The 24,563-nt window shown below is 41.6% G+C and overlaps 1 protein-coding gene across 1 annotated transcript in view; it reads left to right on the top strand.

Moving 5' to 3' along the window:
* STON2 (stonin 2) overlaps positions 1-24,219 on the top strand; it is a 49,906-nt gene extending 25,687 nt beyond the window's left edge. The window contains exons 4-6 of the mRNA XM_062495285.1: positions 14,615-16,450; positions 22,713-22,915; positions 24,136-24,219. Of these exons, the coding sequence (XP_062351269.1) occupies positions 14,615-16,450; positions 22,713-22,915; positions 24,136-24,219 (2,123 nt within the window). The remainder of the gene's footprint in view (positions 1-14,614; positions 16,451-22,712; positions 22,916-24,135) is intronic.
* Positions 24,220-24,563: the final 344 nt, after the last annotated feature.

Below are 24,563 nucleotides of genomic sequence, written 5' to 3'. Positions count from 1 at the left end.
AGTGATTAAAAAGAGAATTGTACATTTTACGTACGTAACTAAATGGACATTTGTTTTCCTCCTGTGCCTTAGTCGCAGCGCCCACTGCACTGGTACGAGTGCACCGTGCTGTAGAGCCGAGGAGGATGTGGGGGAGGAGGGTGCTTTGGTTCGTGAACTTCCCTGGGACGCTATTTCTCTTCTGCTCAGACGGAGGAAAGGTTGGCTGTTTCTTTGTAGTAGAACATAAAATTAAACATACGGAAAGAGCTGTATTAATTTTCTCCAAATATTGCTGAAGTTATAATGGAAATCTGTGTCTGTGCCCACTGAGATGTGCAAGAAAGGGAAGGTTTGGAAGCAGGTTTTGCTGTGAGATTAACAGCTCTGAGCTGTTCTGTATAGAATTTCAGTGGGTGAGTGAGCAATTCAGATTCGTCAAGGCTGCATTGTTAGGGGATTTCAGTGCCTCGGTATTTGTTGAAAGCACAAGCAGTGTGTCGCCCTCATATGCAGGAATAAGGATGCAGGAATAAGCAGTTGGATTTACACCAAAGTGCACATCAGGCACCGAATTTTGAAGTGCAAAAAAGTAAATTTCAACTAAGTTGTGCTCTATAAGAAAGGGTAATCTCATGCAAAACATATTTCCTCTGTTATTTTTCAACACCATTTAGTACTGCAGTATCATGTGTAGGATCATGTATGTCTGAGTACTTTGAGAGCAGGTTGTGTGAGGACATCCTCACATAAATATTTATATTTGGTCTTCTGAATATTGGTCTGGCTTTTTTTGTTGTTGTTTGTTTTTTGTGGGTTTTTTTTTTTGTTTGTGTTTTACAGCCAGTTCCAAGATGCTCAATTTGACATCAACTCTCCACATCTAATTTAATTTTATTAATATTTTTCTGTGAGGGAGCAGCACTAAAATTCATTCATCTGTTTTGAAATTCATCACACAACAGGGGAGTGAGATGGAGGTGCTTAGAGGTGCTCAAATAACTATTGCTGTATTTTGTCCTATGCAGATTAAAAGGTGAAAAAGCTTTAAAGTGGTCATGTAGCTGGAGCTTCTGCATATCACAAACCATAACACATCCCTGACTTAGATCCTGTGACTAGAATAATCTCACCTGCCTGAAGTATTCCTGTGACTTCACTGAGCAAAGTTTTTTGGTAAATCAGTGGTTAATTGCCTCTGCATGGTTTCTAATCTCAGTTTCTCCATGCTGCCTACCAACTACCACGTATCACTTATTTGATCACAGCAATTTTTCTTTTATAATTTTCTGTGTAGGTGCTTACAGACTGATTGTTCCTGAATCTCCCATGGAGCTGATTAAATAGGTTGAGCTGTTGTCTTCTGGTGTGTGGTAGAGTTTTTATTCCTTTATATTGTTGTGAATCTTTTCTGAACAGTTCTGTTTTTCTATGTTCCTGAAAAAAGACAAAAGATCAGGTGCCACCATACTAAATACACAAGTGAAATTATTTCCCGTCCCCTTCATGTTTTTTTCTTCCTAAATCCTATTGTATCAGTTAATTTAGTCTCAAGATAGCATAAGGTGTGATAATGATCCAAATCTTCTCCAGAACCACTGCTTCCAAAAGGTGCCATCCATCCCATAATGTTGCCCACTTCTCTCTGACCCTCCTTACCTGAGGGAAATCCATGCACTCCATCCCTAAGTACATACTACTGAACATAGCATTTATGGTAAAACGCCTTTACAGTCAACAGTAAATGAGGTGTACAAATTTATTTCCATCTATAAGGGTCTCCTACTGGCTCAGGGTTGCAAGAAAGGCTTCCTTTTGCCACTTCAGCAAAATTGCTGCTCACAGATACAGGAGTTCAGCTTTACATATGTTTTATCTGCTGCATCATGCAAGTGCAGACATCTGAGGAATAGATTCACTCAGTAGTGCAATCTGCTTGGCATCTGGCCATCCATGGGCAGACAGGGCAATATCTCCTTTCCAGGTGGTCCATTGTTAGGAAATGAATGAAGTAATGTAAATGAAAAGAACCAACCTGAACTCCAAATTTAAGCTGAACGCCAGAGCTCTACCAAAGCTGGAAGCTGTTCAGTTGAGCTTATTGTCTGTTTTGCAGCTGCCTGAGCATGTACAGGTTTCAGCCAGGACCAGCAGAGAATCACTGAAATGCTGTCAGGAATGCTGATCCAGGAGACTCTGTCCTGACCTGAAGTTCATACAGTCTTATGAGAGCTCCTGTTCTCAAGAGATTTTCAGCTTGCTTTGCAGGTCAAAAAGATGATGAAGAAACACTCAGACTTTGGTGTACTTACATAAAACTTACAGTTTACAAACTGCTGGAGTGTACAGCTGCTGCAGGCAGGATCCTTGTTCTTCCAACCAAATGGAAAGTAAAGCTGGTCTTGGCTGAAAAGGGAATTGCTTTGTCTGCTTGATGCTGTTTCCTCAGTTTCTGTATCCAAGCATTACAGAGAATAAGAAGGGAAATAAGATAACAGTAGAACTTACTTTCTTTTTTTTCTTCCATCAAAGATCACTGGGGAAAAGGTCTTGCCTGTCACAAAAGCAACCAGAACTTTTTAGTTTGGACAGTGAGACTCAGGTGTGAATTTTAAAAATCTGCACACTCTAGAGCTACATGTGCATACAGAGACTCGATGCTGAGAGCCAAAAGTTGGGGAAAGCATATACGATTCCAGTAGCTGCCCTCTGTAAAACTCTACCCTGTGTTTACAGAGGATAATGCTACCAGTGCTATCTATATTTATTCTTTGTGTCGGGAAGGTGTTGCCACTTCCACTGAATGACTTTCTGATGGTTTGTGCTGTAGCTTGCTGTGCTGGAGAAAAAGATAAAATACGAAGAATTAGTTCTTGCCTTATGTTAAAATTACAAACTGTCCACTCAATATGCTTGATCAGCCAGAGCTTCCTGTGAAATGACTACAGCCAGAGACCTGTCGTGTTTTCCTAACTATTTCTGGTGGACCCTGAAGGATGCCAGTTCCAGGCACGCAATGCTTTTAACGTGTTTGGTGCGTGTTATTTTGATCTAGTTCAGATTCTGTAATTAGCGCCCAGGCTTGTCCGTACAAGCTGGTCCTGCGGAGGAAGGAGCCGTCGGCGAAGGTTGGGCTCAGCCCCGGGCTCCCTGCAGGGACACCCAGCCCCGGGCTCCGTGCTCGGACACCCAGCCCCGGGCTCCCTGCAGGGACACCCAGCCCCGGGCTCCGTGCTCGGACACCCAGCCCCGGGCTCCGTGCTCGGACACCCAGCCCCGGGCTCCGTGCTCGGACACCCAGCCCCGGGCTCCCTGCAGGGACACCCAGCCCCGGGCTCCCTGCTCGGACACCCAGCCCCGGGCTCCGTGCTCGGACACCCAGCCCCGGGCTCCCTGCAGGGACACCCAGCCCCGGGCTCCCTGCTCGGACACCCAGCCCCGGCGGCCGGGGAGGGGAGCCCGGCGGGGAGGGCAGCCCGCTCACCCCGCTGCTATGGCAACGGGCCGGGAATGCCTCTGGCTCAGCCATCCCGCTCTCCGATCCGCAGCGCCTGCTCTGCAGACAGCTCCATTGTCTGCCGGACAGTTGCCTTTCCATCGGCTTCCAGCGAAATAGCCTCTTCCCGAAGACAAAAGGCTCGGCACAAAGAGATTGAACGGGGCTAAAAGTTTAAAAGGGGGAAAAAATACCCCCTTAATTTATGTTTTAACTGTAGGGAAGATAGGAGAACAGTAATTCTGGCTTCTCCTGAGTGATAGTCGGTGAAGAAGGAGAGGGGTCATAACTAGGTTTTGTTGGGATTTGGTAATTGCTTCCTGATGCATCCTGAAACTATTCACGAGGAGACTGGCTCACCCGCAGAACTGTGGCATGGTTTTTATTGCTGCACAGTCAGGCTGCTGCCAATTGACAGCTGTTCAGATCATATAATGAGAGATGTGTGTTTCAATTTGCTTTATGGGTGAACCAGTTTTCATATCCAAAATCATTAGAGTTGCCCCCAAGAAACAGTTTTGTTTAGATCCAGCTCGGAGAACTCGAGTGCAGCTTTGCCAAGTGTCGATAGATACCTTGTTTTCTAGAGTTACCTCCTTATGTTGTGGTGTGGTGATGATGGAGAAATTTACGGGGGAGGATACTGCTGAGTTAGTAAATACAGGATTTAATCTTGCAAGCCATCAGCATTTCTAGAGCATTAAAATTCTGGTTCAAATAAACATACTCCCAGTACATTCTCATGTCTTGTCTCAAGCAGAAACATGTTTTCCTGGAGCCAGTGGGAAGACAGAATTCTCCTTCACGACTTCAAGTGCTCTTATGTGTGTTTCTGAACAAAGCCTACAAGAAATGCTATTCCATGTAAGAAGTTAAATTCAAACCTTTTCATAGGGTGCATATTCTTGTCCACATGACTGGCCTTTTTGTTTGCACCATTTGACCTTGATGTGACCTAGATGAGTGATACAGATCTGCAAATTGAAGAGATGCACTGCAAAATATCAGAATGCATTACATTCCTAAATTAGTTTAGATATTTCTTCTAGACTTGTTAACCTAGTGGAAGTCCACTGGTGGTACTTTCTCATCTCACAGCTATTTCTGACATTATATCTAAGTCCTTTATCCAAATAGACCAGTGGACAAAAAAAAAAAAAATTCTCTCACCTCTAGTTTCATAACATACTGAAACAATTTTGCAGCATTATCTCATGAAGAAAAAAAAAATCTCTTTTCCTAGGACATGATCAGCTCTTGAAATGTTAGAATAGAATGCTCACCAGTGAACTGAGCAGTCATTCTTGTCCATAGCAATGTTGTTCTTCTTAGGTAACTCCTGTCAAATCTCCTCCACCAGTCAGTGCCACTATGTAAGACAGTCCTATCGAGTATTTTGATTAAGTGTTGCCCATTTATTTCTTGAATATTCATTTGATATTTTTGTGGGAACATACTAAAGTACGTATTTTATCATCTGAGTACCTTTTGTTTAAGCTCAGTAAACTCCTCATCTTACTATCCCATATTCCTCATTTCTCTATTCCCTGTTGTTTCCTTTGGGCAGACCTCAGTTCTTTCAAGACTCTTCTGCAAAATCTCACATGGCCCTTCAGAAAGCTGAGCTTTGTTTACAGGGTACAGCAGCTGTGGGGGCCCTGTTGTTTTCCTTCGCATTGGTCACATTCTGTTCTCAGCTCTTGTCTCTCCAGCGCCACCACCAAACCAGCTACGAAGTTCGGTGATAGAGGCAGTGAGGCTTCCTATCACACTAGCCATGCCTTTTTTTTTTTTTCTTATTCCCTAATCTTGTCCTGTACCCTGAAGAGATCTGTTAGGTTCCTTCCACATTTCCAGAATGCAGAAGTCTATATCCACTTAGCTTTCTGTGGTGTTTTGTACAAGGATTGTCCTGACACTATCAGAACTCCACTCTATTCAGCCCTAGCACCCTGCCTGATTGCTACTTCTGATTCCTCAGGACAGAAATTTTCAGGATTCCCTGTTCCTCCCTTCTGCATTCCCAACAAAGGAATTGGTGAGCATCATTTGGAGATGAAATAGGACATGCAGCTAAGACCAGATGGTGATGAGGGTTGCTAAAACTTAAAAATTATAAAAGAAATCAGTTGTCAGATAGAAGTTATTCAGGACTAGCATACAGAAATTTGGACCTTGTATACTCTGTGTTTTGCCTCCAGCTGGAATTGGATTGAAGATGCCTGTTAAAGATGGAAAAATGGGAAGTTAAAATTAGCACAGAGGACTGAAGTGTAGGTTTCTTCTTCACTTCTCACCGCAGTGCTGTGATAACATGAGTTACATCTTCCTATTCATTCTTGTATGGGTCACTTTTGCTCAAACTTTCACACTTTAACAGAGTCCCATGCTTTTCCCATTCAGTGTAATCACACCAACATGGTCCAAGAGAGGGAGGAAAAAATTGCTTGTTGGATCATTTCTGTTTAGCTGCATCTGTGGAGTGACCCTGAATAATCCTGTGTACAGTGGCAGCTACACACATACATACAAAAAGGAAAAACAGAACTCCAAATGACATAAGATAGGCAACAGCCCAGTATTTGGTTCTGTTGATTTCCTGCAATTGTGAGTAGCTGCACAACAGCTGGGGTTTTATGGTGGGAGCCTGGACTGGTTGTGCTAAGGGAGTCTCAGGCCTGGAGCAGACGAGTGTGGAAAAGGGGGAATGGCCTCATCAATCACAGCAGTATATCATAAAACAAGCCAGTCTGTCACAGCAGCCTCCCAGGCTGGTCAACAGCTGCCTTGAGGTTGGAGATGACATGCTGATAACACCACGGGATGATAACAAGACTCTCAGACTTGGACAGAGGGCTGTGTAGCAGGACAAATAAAATTTATTTGGATGAACAAGCTGACAAGTTTTATGTCTTCCACTTTCTTTGGGAGTCCTTTTGTTACATGTATGCAATGGGTGAGCTGGGTCAACACTGTTATTTTCCAAAGTTGGGTAAAGTTGTTGATGGTACAGTTGTGCTTACCAGACTGGCAGGACATGCACAAACTCTGACAGCACAGCTGTGTTTTTCATAACTCTCCAAGACAACCCCTATAGCATCACTTTTTTTTTTTTTTGGATGGGCAAAAACTGAGATCAGTGTCACTGTAAAGGAGGCTGGAATTAGTTTACCAGTAGTGGGAATGTTTATTCTTACTATGTTCTTTCTCTCCAAATTGTCATGCTTAACATATATCCAAAACACATCTTTAAAGTCCTCAAGAGGCAAAAACCAGCAATGCAGCATCCTGACTCAACCCTGCAACCACCTCAGCAACAGCCCAGTATGACTTTTGGAGACAATAACAGAGCAATAGCCAAATACAGTGGTGCCTCTCTGACTATAAGAAGCATGTTTCATGATCTGCAAGCATTTTTTTCCAAGGTCTTGATAAGCCTTTTTCACTTGCCTCCAGTATTTTTTGGTGGAATCCTCCTTTCCTCTGAATAGTGTGGACAGTACCCTGTTTCTCAGTCTATGGGAGGAGCAAACAGGACGAAGCAAAAGCCCAGCACTTCTCCTTGCAGTTCACAGCCAGTCTGGTACGTACGCATTGAGCCTTAGCTGTTTACTCCAGTTTGTCCACCTTTCTTTTTGTTTTCATCCAGATACACTTGCTTGCAATGGCCAGTGCACAAAGAACTACCTTGAGACACATAAGTTAAGTTTTGCTCAGCCAAGGGCCACAGCTCCTATTCTCTACAATTGTTATATTCCCTACAGGAGCTTCCCTCCTTATTCTCTTTATCCTGTATGGTTCCTAGAAAACCCACATGCTTTCACATGACTTACGATAGCCTATTTATCAAACACACATGGCAATAACCATTAACACTTCCCATTACATCAGTATTTTGCTTTGCTACAGACAGAAAACTTTCGGAGCAGAGGCCCTAAATTGCTAGCTGAAGGTCACTTAGACAGTCATATGGTTCAGATTAGCACCTAAGACTTGTAGCCCATTTCTGTGTCATATCCTTTGCATCATCCTGCTTCTCAGGCACCTTTAATTAATATTTTTTATTGAGGGTGTGGGTGTTGAGCTGGCAGGTGCATCTTCAGTGATATCTATGTGGGTCAGGCATTGCACGTAGATCACAGTGTCCTTCTGTTTTCTTAAACTTTTTTGGGCTAGTTACCTTCAGTCCTTTGTGTTACGTTTCAAAAATCCCTCCAAAATTAAAAAAAAACACAACAAATTCAGATACACGTGACTTTGTTATAAGTCTTCTTACTTTTGCATTGAGCACCTCACCTGTTAGCTCATAAAACTTCCCTGTAGCCTGGAGCTCACATATGCTTTGAGTCAAGAAGAACTGGCCAAACTGGCTACTCTTATGCAATTACATGGTCTTCTCTGCATTTTAAACAGAAAATGTTTACATAACAAGCTACAGGGGTGAAAAGTATTAGTGTTAGGCAAAAGTTGAGCACTGCTATCTTCCATAATTTATAGCTATGTATCAGCTGTGTTGTCTGTGAAACACATTTGTCTTCACAGTTCACCAGTTAACTAAATTATTAAAATACATAACTGAAATTGAAGTTTCCACAGAATCTTATATTAGAAATTTCTAAGTGGGTCTTTGTTGTTTTTTTTTAAATATCAGCAATGACATAACTTGTAAATCATTTTGATACTGCTCAGGGTAAAGGTAGTGTATAAATATGAGATTACCTCTTGACTGCATGACCTGAGATATGCAGACATATCTGGCAGACAGGATGTGAGCTGCTGACTTGATATGATATAAAACTTGATCCTGGGAAATGCCTTGGGCACAGGAATGAGGAAGTTAGTGCTACTATTTTTGAATGTTGGGAGGAGCCAGAAGTGTTTGCAGTAGTGCATTTTGAAGATGTAAAATATCCTGTCTCTTCCTGAATGATGTGCAGTATTTATTTTTGTAAGCAGTGGGTTGAGCAGTGGTACAGGCTTACTCAACATCCCTGTGTACTGACTTGTCTTTTTTTGCTAAAGAATCAGCGCAAGATTGAGCAGATAGTTGGAGTGACGCTGGCTTCAGCCATGCATGAACTGCCCACCTAGGGATCAGAGAACCAGTTATTTTGCATTGACTACCAAGTTGTCATCAGCTGATACTACCATTTGTGGTCCCTACCAGTACTGTTTCTGAACTGATGTACTGGTAATAGCAAACTCAGAGTGTTTCAGCCACTTAACACACGTGATGGTCTCTTGCCTTGGATTTTCGTATGGCTGTGGGAACATTTCTCACATTTATTCAGCAGGGTCAGACCTCACACGTATGCAGTCCTGCAGCAGCCATTTGAATCCATAACTGAATGCATGAGACCATAGTGTGTTGCTTTGCTATCAAAGGTTATGCTGCTGAGTGGGACCCCAGGTTCTGAGTGGATCCCATAGCTGGCACATTTCCACCTGCAGTCTGGCACTGCAGATGTCAGGCTTGTTCCATGTGGTATTACCTCAAGTACTCAAGACAAAGACTCAAGATCTGCAAACCTCTGTATTTTATTATTGGTCATCATACATTGCTTGAAAATTACAGCATAAGGAGGTAACATTGTCTATGTACGAGAGATTTATGTGATTGCCTTTTGCAAAATAGAGCTTGTTCAGTGGATGGTAGCATCAGTTCCTCCAAGATGGAGTGGGATGGTCTGCGTTTATAGGCCTGGCTACATATTTATTCTGCTTGCCAGATACCAACTTCATGAAGCATCCTGGGCTTGCAGACACATTTCTCTTTCCTTTTTCACTCTCATTTCTTCATGAGGTCAATACTCTAATCTCAGTGGCAGCTCCACTGTTGAAGAATATGTTGTATGTACTGTGGATTAAAATCAGAGAGAGAGACGGACATCTGTGAAGTCCAAAGTACATCAGGGAAAATTCTCTTCATTTATCTTTGCTGAAGTACTTTTAAAGGAACCGCTTTTGAAAAATGTTGTGCATATCTTGTTCTTCTCATTTGCTCCTTGTTCTCCTTTTGGATGAAAGATGAAGTAGCATGATTCATTCTTCTGCAGAGAATCTCTCATTCTCTTCTTGATCTCTCTGCTGAAACAGGTTCAGCTTGGTGTCTACCGGCTCTGATCTGTCCCTTCACACACAGGCTTTATCTTGCCTACCTAAACTGGGAGTGTAAGTATTCCCGTGGCAGTAACAGTGACTAATCCTAGGGTGTAGTCACTGTCTTGGTAGCCTCTGGGCTGAGCACACCTTGCTGAGAACACAGTTAGATGACATAGTGGTAAAAATATGTCAGTCATATCTGTGCCATGTCTTCAGGGGTAGAAACTAAGGTGCTTTGTAATGAATCATGTAGGTATGCTTACTTGCTACGACGTTGACTTTATGAATATACCTGTTTGTTTAATAGAAATAAGTTCTCAGGTAGAATAGGAGGTTTTAATCTTTTCTCCACTACTTGGATGAGATCTGTTCACAACTTGGCTCTAATTATAAATAAATAGTATTATGTCACATGTAGCATGTGAATTCTTTGAACAGGCATAGTCTTGTCTAAATCTTTTAAAAATCTTGAACACTTCTTCCAATTGTATCAGTGTTAATGTACCACCTTCTGGCCAGCTAATGGAAACACATGGACTGATCTTCAGGTGCTTTCTCGATCTGTGCCTCTGAAATGGGCTAAATCAAAAAGCCTCTTCTACAAAAGTTCTGGGACCCATTCACTTGTTGTGGTACACAAGAGAAGAGGCTTAAGTATGTAAAGAGAAGGTAAATTTACATACTCAACTCCACTCTTAAGTATGTAAAGAGAACAAAAAGTGTTTATGTTGATTTTTTTTAGAGCAGCCATCTTTACTGAAGAAAACCCCAAGAAACAAGCTATGTTTAAGTGATAAGCAGTGCTTTTACTTGGAGTATGAAATGTTTTCTAGCTATGACTAGAATTTTATTCCCTTTAAAAGTAACTGCCTCTAACACATAAGTCCTGCCTCATCTAAGGTTGAAACAGTTTATTCCAGACACTAACAACCTTATCCATTACTTACATGAACCATGTCTAATTTGGAGTCTACTGTTCAAATGATAAATTGGTATGAATTTGAGATACAAGCACTTAAATTTAAAGCTATATATCTCTCTTGGCTGCAATATTTTGGCAATTTTTGGAGAGGCTGTATGCTTGTTCCTGAGTGTAATTCTGTCTAGGAGTATTAGTACACTAACTTCTAAGTGTTTAGAGGCTGAAAACTAAGCAGTACATCTGGAAAGAACACTTTCTGAATATGGATATCTTCTGCACAAATCTAATTTATCAGTTTTGTGCACAGTGTGTCACAGGTGCTTGGTTTTGTCTTCAGACTAACCAGATGAGTTCTCATTTCTTAGAGCACTGCATAGTACAGACTGAAGAACAAGTAAGGAACTTTTATAGAACTGTAGTTGCAGCCAAAATCTGTACAAGAGAAAGGGGAGTTCACTGTACACAGACTATGAATTGCTGAAATATTTTTTTCAGTTATTCCATGCCATTTCTGACACACTGGTGGTACGGAATTTTTTTATGAACCAGAGTTTTAACTAATCAATAAACATGACACAATAAAAATATTGAGTATTTTTAAATTAAATGCAAGAAAGTTCTACCTTGCAAACTAATTTTGTTATCTTGAACATTTTCTTTATTCAAGGACAAGTGAAAAGGCTCTGATTGAATTAGTTTCTCCAGTTGAATAAACAGAGAACAGGAAAATAATTGACAGCTTCCTGCATAGTGAAATGAGACTTACAGCTGCAACTACTGATGTTCTGGTAGTGTGAAACCAGTGTCTTCATGGTTAGTTCAGTCTTGTTTGCTGGGGGGATGCTCTTTTCCTTCTCCAAGCAGCAAGGGTGGTGTGAGTGGAGGAGACTCCAGGCAAATAATTCAGGGCAGTGAATCATTGTAAGCACAAATGCCTGAAATACAGTAATCCTTCCTTCCCATAAGCACAGACTTCTGTGTTGAGAGGTAATTGTTAGAAAGAGTCAAAACATCAATGGGAAAACAAAAATAATGGTCAACAAAAACTTCCAGCATCCTTTTAGTACATAGAAGACTGTCCTTTTCAACAGTTTTCTTGCAGTATAAGGGCTGCTGCAACCTAGCTATGAGGGCTGAGTCATAATTTTGTTGTATTTCATCTTCAGTTTAGTATCTACATGGTGGCTTACACTTAAAATGAAATATAGCAGTTCTTATAGAGACTCGTGGGGATAAATCAATTGAACCTACATGAAATTCATTGTCTTTTAAATAGATCTGGAAGCTCCATGATGTAACGTCTTTGTAGCTTCAGATGATTTAACTTCTTTTGACAGTTAAACTTTTTTTTAGGACTTAGGATGAATTTGCAATAGTTAAGCAAGCAACAGCCATTGTATTTAAGCAGTCACTAAGCCACTACTGGCAACAGTCTATGTAGTACTACTGTACTATGGATTTGGGATAAAACTACCCTAGGTTTAAGCAGGTCAGATTTATGCGGCCTAAATTTAGACCGTTGTGTTCAAAGAAATGTTGCGATTTGGCAGAGTATTATGAATTGAAAAGTTACCTAAGTATTAATCCATTCAACATGACCTGAGAAGTCAGTCAAGTGGGAGGAGAATGAACAAGAGAAAACCGCAGAGATCAGATCTGTGTCTTCAGTCTTTCATCTTGCATCTTCTCCTGCTGCCTATTTAGTCTGTGGTGATTTTGAAATGACTCTTAGCTACACCATAAAACCTAACTTTTGTACTAGCAGTTTAACATGTTGGAGAACTAAATTGCTGTTAAATTTTTGCATGTAATGTTTTCAGCAGCAAGAGTAGAGGGCATGGCCTGTGTGAGTAATCACCTCTTCTCCATGCCAGAACTTGCAGAGACATTCAAAAGTCTGAGGAATGCTTACAAATCTGTCTTGCAACCTGTTGCGTGTTGGTGATCAAGAGGTTGTGGTTTAGCCAAATAGAAAAATGAAAAGATGAAACATTAAAGAGAACCAAAGCTTTCTTTCCTTGTCACAGGGAAATTATAATTGCAGCTAAGAAAAGGTGGTATGCTCGTGAGCAATCCAGATCTTACAAACACTGGAATTTTGGAATCCCTAAAAGAAACAGGCAATGTTTTCCTGGAAATACCATAAAACCTTTCCCTCAAGGTGCTGCATGCTGGACCAAAAGTCCTGGAAAGATGTGAGACGGCATAGACAACATATTGGTGTGGACTGAGGATCAGAACAATGTCAGATTATTCTTCCTGGGTTCTTTATTACTTTCTCACTCAGGGTGTGATTGTGGATAATAGTCAGTTGGGTTGTTGTTCCCCCCTCCCCCAATCTGTTTATAGCCTGGTGGTGGTACTTCAGCAGATAAATAATCCACCACTGCACTTGGGGTGTGACCAGTAGCAGGGGCTACAGATAGGCTCACTCTGGGAGTGAGATGGCAGGGTAGAGAAGAAAATCTGAGAAACTGAGACAACGGCACTTCTTTTCATATATGTTTTGCAATGCGTGGGTAGTCTCTAATAGCTGTCTGTTCTTGTTATTGCTTTGTATTACTGTGGCTTGGAAAACAAATTGGTATCATTCACCTTCATATATGATTCTCAAGTGTAATAACCCTAAGAATGTGGTTGATGTGTTTTGTCCTTAGATCAGAAGGTTGCACATATTGCTGGAATGAGACGGCCAGAATATCAACTTAGCCAAGACATTGTAATGAGCTCATGGCAGCACTTTGCTATTATGAATATTCCCTATTTCATATTCTAAATGGTAGCTGAAATTAAAATTCAAATTGTCTGTTGTGTTTGAGGCAGAATGGAAATCAAACTAATCTCTTTTGGGAATGGGTGGCAATTTAAATAATGACTTAAAATAGTTTGTTGTTGTTGTCGTTGTTGCTGTTGCTGTAAATTATGCTCAAATCACAGGTGTACAGCTATACCACAATGCTACATTTTACATTTACTTCTCCCTTGTACAGAAGAACAGTAACTTGTGTAAAACATAGGATGTCTAGGAGAAGCAAAAAGCACAAATGCCAGCACTGCTGTGTCATGTAGAGCAAATATGATGCAGCTAGAGAGTATAAAAAATTTCATGCTGGCTGGAGCACTCTGATTCATTAACTCAGTAGGAAGAAAATGGAAAGAAAATCATTAAATCGCTTAACACTAGGAATTTGTGCTCATTTTAGAAAACACCTTATTACCACTACAACAATCCTGGGAAGAGCTGGGACTGAAATAGCGCACTGTGATACAGTTTTCTACAAGTTGTCTTGGCAGAGCCTGAGACTAGGAAAATAGCAGTCAAAAGTGCTGTGTCCTGCGAGAGGATGAGGACAGCTTCCACCGCACAAATCGAAAACGTGGTTTTCCTTATCCTAACATACATCTCTAGATCACAGCTTCTCCGAGAGATGTTTCAGAGATATCCAAGGACTGTCAGACTCTTGCACACTGGGTAAAAACAAAGAGTCTCTTTACTGAACACATCCTGGGTAAAAATCATGCCTGGGCACCTTTTACAGTGCCGTCACCATACCTCATGTGCTTTTGTGGTAACATCAAATGCACAGACAAGTATGTGGGGACAGATTGGAGATGTGCTCTTCCTCAATGTTCATTTCTCTTCCTACTGGATTATTCTCTAGAGCAAAGGGTATGTGGATAGAAAAGGGAAGAAAATTGTAACAAAAGTGAGGGAACATTCCAGGCAAATAACAGAAGAAAACTGTAGAGGAGAAATGCATCCTGAAAGTTTAGAGAGGGAAGATTTAAAAAATCACCCTGACATGTGATTTCTCCTTTACATCATTATGTTGGGCTGAGATCAGTATAATCGCTGCTGTCATTCCGTTAATACTTATTTCTGGATTCCTCCTCTGTGTTCAGCTATGTATCTTTTAATTAATTCTTGTCAGACTCCTCAGCATTTTAGCCAAGTCTTTTGACTGTCTTATCTGTTTGACTATCTTGATTATTCTTGCCCATCATATAAATAGCCTTCCTTGAGTGTGCAGACTCTGGGAGTTTTTACGAGGAGAGAACTAGGTAACTTCAGAATAATTAGCTGAAATTTCCTCCCCTCCCCTCTTTTTTTAAAGACAATTCCTCGTCCCTCCAGGAAGATGAAGAGATAGATATGGAGGCTGTCAACTGGCAGCTGAACAGCACCTCCATGAATGGCCATTCATCTACCCCAACCACAGTTCGCTTTCCCAGCTGGGTGACTTTTGATGACAATGAAGTCAGTTTTTCACCACAGAGCCTTTCTCCCTTGAAAACAGATACCCCACCTGCAGAAACACAGGCTCCAGATGTTAACTTTAATCACACTATATCCTTAAAGAAAAGAGAACGTCCTAAAAGCACATTGGGAGACTTCGCCAAAATTCAAAAACTAGACCTCTCCTCTTTAACCAAGTTGCCTTCTGTCGAAACACCACCATGGAGTGCTACTAATCCCTTTCTGGATGAATCTCTTCGAGATGTCCAACCCTCACCCATCAATCCATTCAGCTCATTCTTTGAGGAGCGAGAGAGGCGTTCCAAAAGTTCTTCTGTCTCCAGTGCTCCAGGCAAAAGCCACATAGACTCTCTTATTATTTTCCACCAAGAGCCTGATACCATCAGTTTCCATGAGGCAAACAAAACTGTAACCCACACGGATGCTGTAGAGCAGCTCAAACAGCTCCAGATTGGAGACCCAGATCGTGTGAGTAGTCCTACGTTGCCTGATGATGACCCCATGATGCCATATGATCTGGATGCAGCTTTATTTAACCTGGTACCAGCTCAGCCAAAGGATGGATGGCCAATGATGCTGAGGATCCCAGAGAAGAAGAACATTATGTCATCCAGGCACTGGGGACCAATCTATGTCAAGCTAACCAACAGTGGCTGTATACAGCTTTTTTATGAGAAGGGACTAGAGAAGCCTTTTCGGGAACTCAAACTTGAAATAAATCATGAGATTTCAGAGCGCAAACTGCAGAACTATGATGAGAATGGAAGGATACACAGCGTGCGGTTGGATCGCACAACATACAAGGAGAAAAAGAAGTATCAGCCTAAGCCTGCCATTGCACACACTGCAGAGAGAGAGCAAATTATCAAGCTTGGGACTACAGATTATGAAGACTTCCTTAGCTTCATCACTGCTGTGCAAGATACACTAATGAACTTGCCAGCTTCATCAACAGATCTGAGCACAGTGGGACTGAATTATCAAGAAGAAGAAATCACTGTGGATGTGAGGGATGAGTTTCATGGCATCTTGGCTAAGGGAGATAGTGTGATTCTCCAGCACAGTGTGCTGACTCATATCTATGTTCTCAGCTTCCTTTCTGGTCTGGCAGAATGCAGACTGGGTCTTAATGATATCCTGATTAAAGGGAATGAAATAGTTGCAAGACAGGATATTATGCCCACTACTACCACTAAGTGGATTAAATTATACAGCTGCCGATTCCATTCTTGTGTGGATGAGGATATGTTTAATAACTCCCGTATTATCCTGTTCAACCCCTTGGATGCCTGTCGGTTTGAACTGATGAGATTCAGGACTGTCTTTGCTGAGAAAACTTTGCCTTTTACTCTGAGGACAGCTGCCAGCATCAATGGTGCTGAGGTGGAGGTGCAGAGCTGGCTGATGATGTCCACGGGGTTCTCTTCCAATCATGACCCTTTAACTCAGGTCCCTTGTGAAAACGTGATGATCCGTTACCCTGTGCCAAGTGAGTGGGTGAAGAACTTCCGCAGGGAGAGTGTCCTGGGGGAGAAATCTTTGAAAGCCAAGGTGAACAAGGGAGCCACTTTTGGATCAACCAGTCTGTCTGGTTCTGAGCCAGTAATGAGAGTAACTTTGGGAACTGCCAAGTACGAGCATGCCTTTAATTCCATTGTATGGAGGATAAACCGACTGCCTGACAAAAACTCAGGTGAGTGACACGTGCCATCTCTGCAGACATAAGCTAAAACATGTTATGTATTTTGAAAGATAGGAAATACTGAGTTTAAATGGTGAGAGATTTATCATCCTCTGTAGTACACCAAAAAGCTTAACTTAGTTGCATGAAGTATTTGTCTGACCATTCATTGTAATAGTTTTATGTATAGTACAGATATAGCTAATGATAAAAACAGTTTTAGGTTTTCTAGATGCAAAAGTATGCATTCTGTCTCTGCTGGAAGGTATTTAAAAGAGGTAGTACTCAGGGAAATGGTTTAGTGGTAGACTAGAATCATGCTAGGTTAATGGTTGGACTTGATGATCTTAAATATCTTTTCCAGTAATTGGTTTTGTGATTCTCTGATTATGAAACCTAGGTATCAAAGATCTGTGTGCTCAGTACTGTTATTGGAAGCAGAGCTTTTTCACGAAACTTACAAAAGCAATATTCTGTGCTACAAGACTGAATGACAGAATCGGATAAATGTGCTCCAGCACAATTGGTATCTTTTCCATGCATTGCCAAGCATACTGGCCCAGTGCTATATATTTCAATGCATATGCCACAATTAATGCCTCTGAATTATCTGAAATGGGAATTGTAAGAGAACAGAAGACATTGCTCAACCGTTAGAAGAAAAATAGACATTTCCAAACACCATTTTGTGGCTATGTTTCTTTAATCAATAAAGAGAATTACAGCTTAAATCTGAACAGAGAATACCGACATGAAACCCACTTTGTATTTCTATTCCAAATCTTTATTTCTGTCCCAAGGCTTTGCATTTCTAGTAACACAGTCATAATTAAATATTAAAATAATGTAGGCAAGCTACTGTTCCCTTTGGCCATTTCTGCCAGTCATTCTGTTTGCTGCCTGTCATCCACAGTGCACAGTAAAGCTGGACAACTCAGGTTTATTTTTATTTGTAGTGAATTCTTCTTCTCGAGCTCTCTGATCTAGAATAGCTTTTTACAGATGAAGCTTTTCAGTATGAATGCCGTAGTAATGCATCTGGGTGACTGGGAGAGTTTCTGTATTCAGTGTTCCCTGAAAGAAAGTTCACTGTGATACCAGGTTTGGCACTCTCTGTATGTTTTTGCTGAATTTGGCTTACAGTGTCAGCAAAACAGTGATCCAAGTGTATTGATCTTCTGGGTCATGTTTCAGCCTAAGGACACTAGTTTACACCACCGGATACAAATTTGGAGGGATATCACTGACAAAAGGGAAGGCTCCAGGTTTCCTGTAGACTAAGGTGTAAGAAGACAGAGCTTGAAAACTTGAGAGAAATACAGCAATGAAAAATTAACCAGCCTGTTTATGAGCAATAACATGCTTGTGAGGAAAATCTCAATATGCCATCTGCATGGGCTCTGGGAATGAGATGCTGTGAAATTGGGCCTTCTGTGGCATCTTCTCTCCAAAGACCTCAGTGTACCATACAGACATCACAGCTGAGGAAATGAAAGCCCTCAGACTTTAACACAGTCACAGAACATACCAGTAGGAAACAAGACTAAACCCATATTTCTCCTGCCTGCTGCAAGGTGATGTTGCCTCAGTCTTGCTACTCTGAGGGAGCTACTGATCTGTGCTTCTCGTTTCCTTCTTTACCATTGTGACTCATTATTGTATATACACTGTGACAGGGGGAAGGAAATACATTACAGATTTGTTGCTGCTGTTGGACCCCTGCCACAGAGCATCTATCCATCAGTGTCACCATGCAAAACGCAGGGCAGTTGGTATTTGTTTACATACTGAGAGGAAGACAGTGTCCTCACCCCTCTGATAGATCAGATGTAATTTCAGGGAAAGGAAGAGCCTTGGAAGCACTGTTGTGGCAAAGACACATGAGGTATGTGAGAGGGAGGGAATCCCAAAGTGATGACAGGGCAGGCCAAGTGTAGTTTAAATCTGACCTTGCCCTTCAGGGACTACTTCTGTTTATTGGTGATACTTCATCCCATGGTTCTCCTTTCTCAAAGTACATGGCAAACAAAGAGATATCTAAGTGGTACTCAGAAGCATTCATTCCCACTCCTTTTTAAATTTGCCTGAGGGACAACATATGCTTTTGGCCAGGTGATACTCATGTGGGATCTAACTGCCAGCCTTGTGCACATTTGGCTGTATCTAGCCCTATCCACAAGTCATATAATAACCCAGCTTCATGTATTTGCAAAGTTGTTATAAATGATTCAGTTCTCAAGCACTAAGCATAAAACTACTCCACTGACTCACACTTTATACTCTCTTACTGTGATACTTGTAACTCACTTCTAAGAGCACTCTGGGTCTTCTGTAAATATCTGGCCTGCTAAAGAACTGCTTTGATGCCTGGGACTCCAGAGCCGGAGAGAGCTAGTGGCATTGGAGCTTAGGAGTCACACTGGAGCTGAGGGAAGTGCTGCAGGTGGCCACAGCCTGCAGCTCCACCTGCCTCCAGAGGCCACACAACAGTCCACACCACTTGGGGCATATGCATTGCATAGGTGCTCCAGCACATGTGCCTGTCTGCCAGACATGCTCATAGGGGTATATATGTAGGCACACATTTTGGGACTCTTTATTCATCCACAGTGTGTGTTCTGACACAGTCCCTTGCAAACACAGTCCCAGAACTCCAGAGGTTTCCAGATAGGCAGCTGGACCTCCTGTGCTTCACTCCATTCCCTGAATGTGGACTGGTGCAGTCTCTGTGCTGAGGTGAGGGGCATGACCCCCAGCCCTGCCATCCACAGGAGAGCATGTCCCTACCAAGCTCACTGCTTGTATGCAGGCTGTAGCATCCTAAGGACCCAGATTGTTAAGAATTATTTCAGCAGCTTTGCACTCTTATCTCAATTTTTTTCTTTCTGTGCTTTCTAATTGGATGGGGCCCTTTGGCATCTCACTCTAGGAGACAGTGTTATCAGCACTGTCTGTAATATTTTGTAGCCAAAGTATCTGCTTATGACTGAACATTGAAAAGCATGTGACAAATGAAGGACAGTGCATACTCTGACTATGATTTGACCTAAGGAAAAAATGTAGACTGGATTCTACTGAGCACATCGCTGACATCCAAATAGCAAATATTCGTCAGTTTTTACAGCTCAGTAAACTTTATTGCCTGTCTCATATTTAAAATTAATATTAACAAAAGAGTTGATGAAGAATGCCTGTTTGCTGGCTATTTACAGCTCCAGTTGCTGTTGGCTGGGCTTCACATGTTTTGTTGTTGTTGTTGTTGTTGTTGTTGTTGTTGTTGTTGTTGTTGTTGTTTTGCTTGCTTTGTTTTGTTTTGTTTTGTTTTGTTTTGTTTTTTTAATCCACCAGTAGAATAGTAGGAAGAAAGCCAAATAGTCTTTGATCGTGGGAAAACACTCTTTCTGTGAAGCAGGGATCTACATCTGTGCAGAGCCTTGGATCTGGATTTGAACTTTTCTCTAGTTTGGCTGTGGATCCCAGGCATGCTGCCTGGAATGCTTTCTGAAGTAAATTATATATTTTAACCCAAACATGTTGGGACATTTGGAGTGTCATGAGTCATTTGGAACAGATTCTCTCCAATCACAGTTACACTGGCATATATATGAATTACCAGGTTTTTGATTGTCAGAACAAACTGGTAGTAGCTCAAGGAAATACGTGCAAAACAAAAGCAGTGTGTTGATTCTTCCTGATTTTTACTAAGAAGGGTACCTGTCCATTAGAGAAGGAGCTCTGAATGAGCCTGTTGAACAGTCTGTAGAGGTCTGAATGAGGATGTTGAACAGTCTATAGAGATGGTGCCTCTGAGCCTCATGCTCAGGACAGTAATGAACACTGATGGACTAGGTAATTTTGCAGTAGCTTCAAGTGGAGGAGTTTCTTTCCTGTTACCTACCACACTGAGCTGGTGTAAATTAATGTCCATAATTTTTATGCAGTTTGGGGGGGGTGGGATGTTACCAAGTGTCCAGTTGAAATTATGAAGAGTGTAAAAGCTCAGCTCTCTCACACTGCATGCAGTGTGCTCAAGCCCAGTTCAACACTTCCCAGTGATACCTTCACACATATCCACCTCAAAAGCAGCTGAGCACATGCAAGCTCTGAAGTGTTGCAGCACATTCTGCAGCTGTGGATGTGGCCTGCACCAGAGCACAGAGCCACTCCTGGGCAGCTGGTGTTCTCCAGCCTGAAGGAGGGAGCAACCCACAGCAAACTAGAGTGGAAAAGCATAACAAAGCAGATGAGTAGGGAGGATTACAATGCAGAGTCTGCTGAGAGTGGTGACAGTGTGAACAGAGATATGAATGGATGGGGAGCCTGAGACTGGGGGTTGATTGCCAGTACTGAGTGCTGAACACAGATTTTTGGAGCCAGTTTAAGGCATCTTCATAACGCAGTACCAGAGAGTAGTGCTGTGTCACCGAAGGGCCCCGTGACAGATGCTGAATTGCACTGCCACCATGGCTGTGCCCACCACAGCCAAGCTCAAGAAATGGCCAGAAGCAGAAGTACTGCAGTGCTGGAGGGCACTGTGATCTCCCTGAGAGCTCCTGGGGCTGCTGCTCTCCTGTGCTGGGTGGGATCACTAGGAAGGCCTGCTGTGCAGCACAGCTTTTGATCCAGAAAAAGCATGTGCACGTGTGAAAAGCCAGGAAGGGCTGTCAAACATAGATCCTGGCTTGCTCTAGAACCAGGGCAAATGAGTCAGTACTTTGCTTGGGATAATTAATCCTGATGAAAAGCCAGATGTATTTTAATGCTTGCAGAACTTGAGCTTCTGTATATGCTTGATACTGCACCCATTCATTCATAACTTGGCTCCAGCTGTGGTGCTGCACATCCCTAGTCTCTGCTGAACTGCACAGCCTCTCATTGGATTTGCTACACACACATTAATTTACAAACCTTCCAGCAGTGAGGGAACTTGGCTAGGCTGTTTTGAAATAGATGCCGACTCTAGATGAAATCCTTACCCAGACTTATACCAAGTAGAATTTTTTTTCCAGATCTATTTCAGAGGTCAAGTGGCATGCTGCAATGTCTAAGCCCTCTAGAGACTGCCTAATTTCATCCTACTGGGACAAGTCATACTTCAAAATCCCACATCTTGCTTTTCAGGCTTCAGTTTAACAAGGCTGGCTTTGGGCTAAGCAGGTGTATTCCTGCTTTTCCCAGTGGGAGCTACTGGGCTTTCCCCACCCAATTCTCTTTATTCTGCCTGCTTTCTTCCTTCCTTGTCTCTGTCCTGTACACCTTGCTAACCTGTATATAGAAGAACTTTCCTAGTGAGCAAGTATTCAGGAATCCTAAAGCTTATAATAAGGGCAGGCAAGGATTCCATTCATTTACTTGTACATTCATTTACATGTACATAGATAATAGGATCCTTTCAATCAAAAAGCCATGTGTGGCTGTGAAGGCCTTCATCCTCATTTTGCAAATAGAGAAACTGAGGCAGAGACATTAAATTACTTGCTCAAGAGTTTAAGGAGTTGGCAGCAGTCAGAGAAAAAGCCAACGTAGTTTGACTAGAATTCCCTACTTTTATTTTCAGACAGCACTGATGTCCAGCAAAAGAGGAAAAAATAATAAGGGTAATTTATATATGACAGAGCTAAACATTGCCTTCTTTTCTTGCCATCCTTAATGTCCATCCACCTTGTCATGAGTTCCGAGTGTGGAATAAATGGTTATTCTGAAGCTTTGCACAAATTTGCTTTTTGAACATGGGAAAGTTATTTAACCTTATCCAGTAAATTTTCTTCTGCTGAGAAGGGGATAACAATTTCAAATAATCAAATATTTCCAAATTTCTCCTTTCCTTACTATAGTTTCATAACATTTCAGCAGGATGTGCCACAATGTACTTAGTATGTGACAGATACTGAGGGAACCAAAAGGACAAATATCTTTACCCTACTGCGCCTGATTTACTTACATATATATGTATATATACATATATATACACACACACATATATATACGTATTTATATATATATACTTGTGTGTGTGTGTATATATATATATATATATATATATATATATATACACCCACTAAAAGCATACTAGAGTGATTAGCAATCCTTTTTGCATTTTGTTTAATTCCTTTGGTAACTTCAACCACATTGAAGCAGGTAATACACTTGCTATGAACTAGTTCACCTAGGGAGATTCTCAGTTTCCTGCAGCTTCGTGATGCTGCTTTTTCCTAGGTGTTGTGTTTTGATTCATCTGACACAACTCTCATGACTGTTTACTCTCTTTTTCCAGCTTCTGGCCATCCTCACTGCTTTTTCTGTCACCTAGAGCTTGGCTCTGACCGGGAAGTGCCTTCCAGTTTTGTCCGCTATGTAGATGTGGAATTTGACATGCCCACCACCTCTGCGTCCAAAGCCGCTGTTCGGTCCATCTCTGTTGAGGACAAGACTGATGTGAGGAAGTGGGTCAACTATTCAGCACACTACAGTTACAAGGTAAAACTGAGCAGTGCTAATCACCACTTTGCATGCTTCATTGTCTTGAAAGTTATGGGCAGACAAATAAAATACCATGGACAAAAGAGGTGGGAATTTGGCACTTGCAAAGCTGTGTGCATTAGCTACCCATGTGCAGCTATTGATTCATGACAAATAAGCAGTGGATTATCCCTCAGCAAAGATGGAATAAATTTGCTTGCAGTTGCCTGTAGAAGAGCATGCACACAGCCAGCTCCTGGGAATTAGCTGATACGGAGAGTTTGAACAGAGAGTTTTGCTGCTCTCATAATGGGAGGGCTACTGTGGGAGTCCTACAGCAGAAAAAATAATTGCATTATTTCTCTGCTTAAATATTTCTTCCTTCTGCCTGCCCTAAGGAGAGGAGCAGATATGAAAGTGCACTATGTATATTCTTGCCAAAATATCTCAGTAAATTCGCAATTTAGCTGAATACTCAGCAGAGAAATTGGCATCCTACCTTGCCTTCTTCGAGTGAAATGATAAGAGATTCTGAAAAGACCCTCATGGCAAATATTTTTTTTCCTGGTAATTGTAATTAAATTTTTGGTAGTTTCTTAAATTCCCTGGAGATGGTATTTGATATTCCTAAATATCTCTTTTAAGAATTAAAACATTGCATTATTCCCGAGTTTTCGTAGATGTGGAAGTTTGGAACCCAAACATAGATCCCCTTGGCCCTATCCCAGTACAAATTGGTATCTGTTGGCCCAAGAACCTGAGCTTGATGACAGCAGGAGTGTGCTGGTATTTGGGGTAGTGGTAGGCACTGCTTCAAGAAGTGTGATTGGGATTTGATGATCGTTATGGGTCCCTTCAAACTCAAATCATTTTTAAAATCTCTTTTAGGAAGCCACCTATTATCTGCAGATTTGGTTGTGGGTTTGTATTCAGGGTACAGCTGGGAATGGTAATGAATATAAAATCATGTGAGTTCTATGTGTGACATTATCTCTTCTAGAAATTATTTTGTGACACTGCTGAATTGTAGAACTGCTTAGATTAATCCTTAATATAAATGAAAATCCTTATAGTAAATAAAATCCAATTTCCCCTAATCCTCAGTCTATTTTTCCTCATAACTCTTCCAGTTCACCTAGAGTTTCTTCACCTGAGCACAAGAAGCACCACTGAGGAAGATTTGTGAATCTTGTTTTCCTTTCTCATTACAAATTTTCTTCCTCTTTTTCTTCTACCAGGTCGAAATAGAGCAGAAAAAAAGCTTGAATGAGGATCTGAAGGGTGAAGTTACTGCAAATATCAATGAATGTGCTACACAGTAAAGGAAGATCAGGCTGCAAGTCACAAGAGGGGTGGTCAAATTAACAGACCTGGAAGAAAGGACTTGCAGGGGTTGGGTATTTATCTTTTAAAAAAATAGGGACTATTACTTTTAAAATAATGCTCTGAAGAGTATAATTTTTTTTCTTTGTGATGATCCATACTTTGAGAAGAATGTGGTCAGTGGATTGTTTGGAGGGGATCCACGGGCTTTTGCTGAACAATATAAGCACAGTTGTACAGTCAAGCCTGCCTTTTCTGCCTTTACATCATTTAAATTCAAGTATGGTCTGGCAACCATTGCAGCCACACCAGAAAACAGCCTTTATCTCACAGTCTTGCCCTG

This window comes from Cinclus cinclus, chromosome 6 (assembly GCF_963662255.1).
Source record: "Cinclus cinclus chromosome 6, bCinCin1.1, whole genome shotgun sequence".
In the NCBI taxonomy this organism is placed as follows: Eukaryota; Metazoa; Chordata; class Aves; order Passeriformes; family Cinclidae; genus Cinclus; species Cinclus cinclus.
This window is presented reverse-complemented; position numbering and strand designations above follow the sequence as displayed.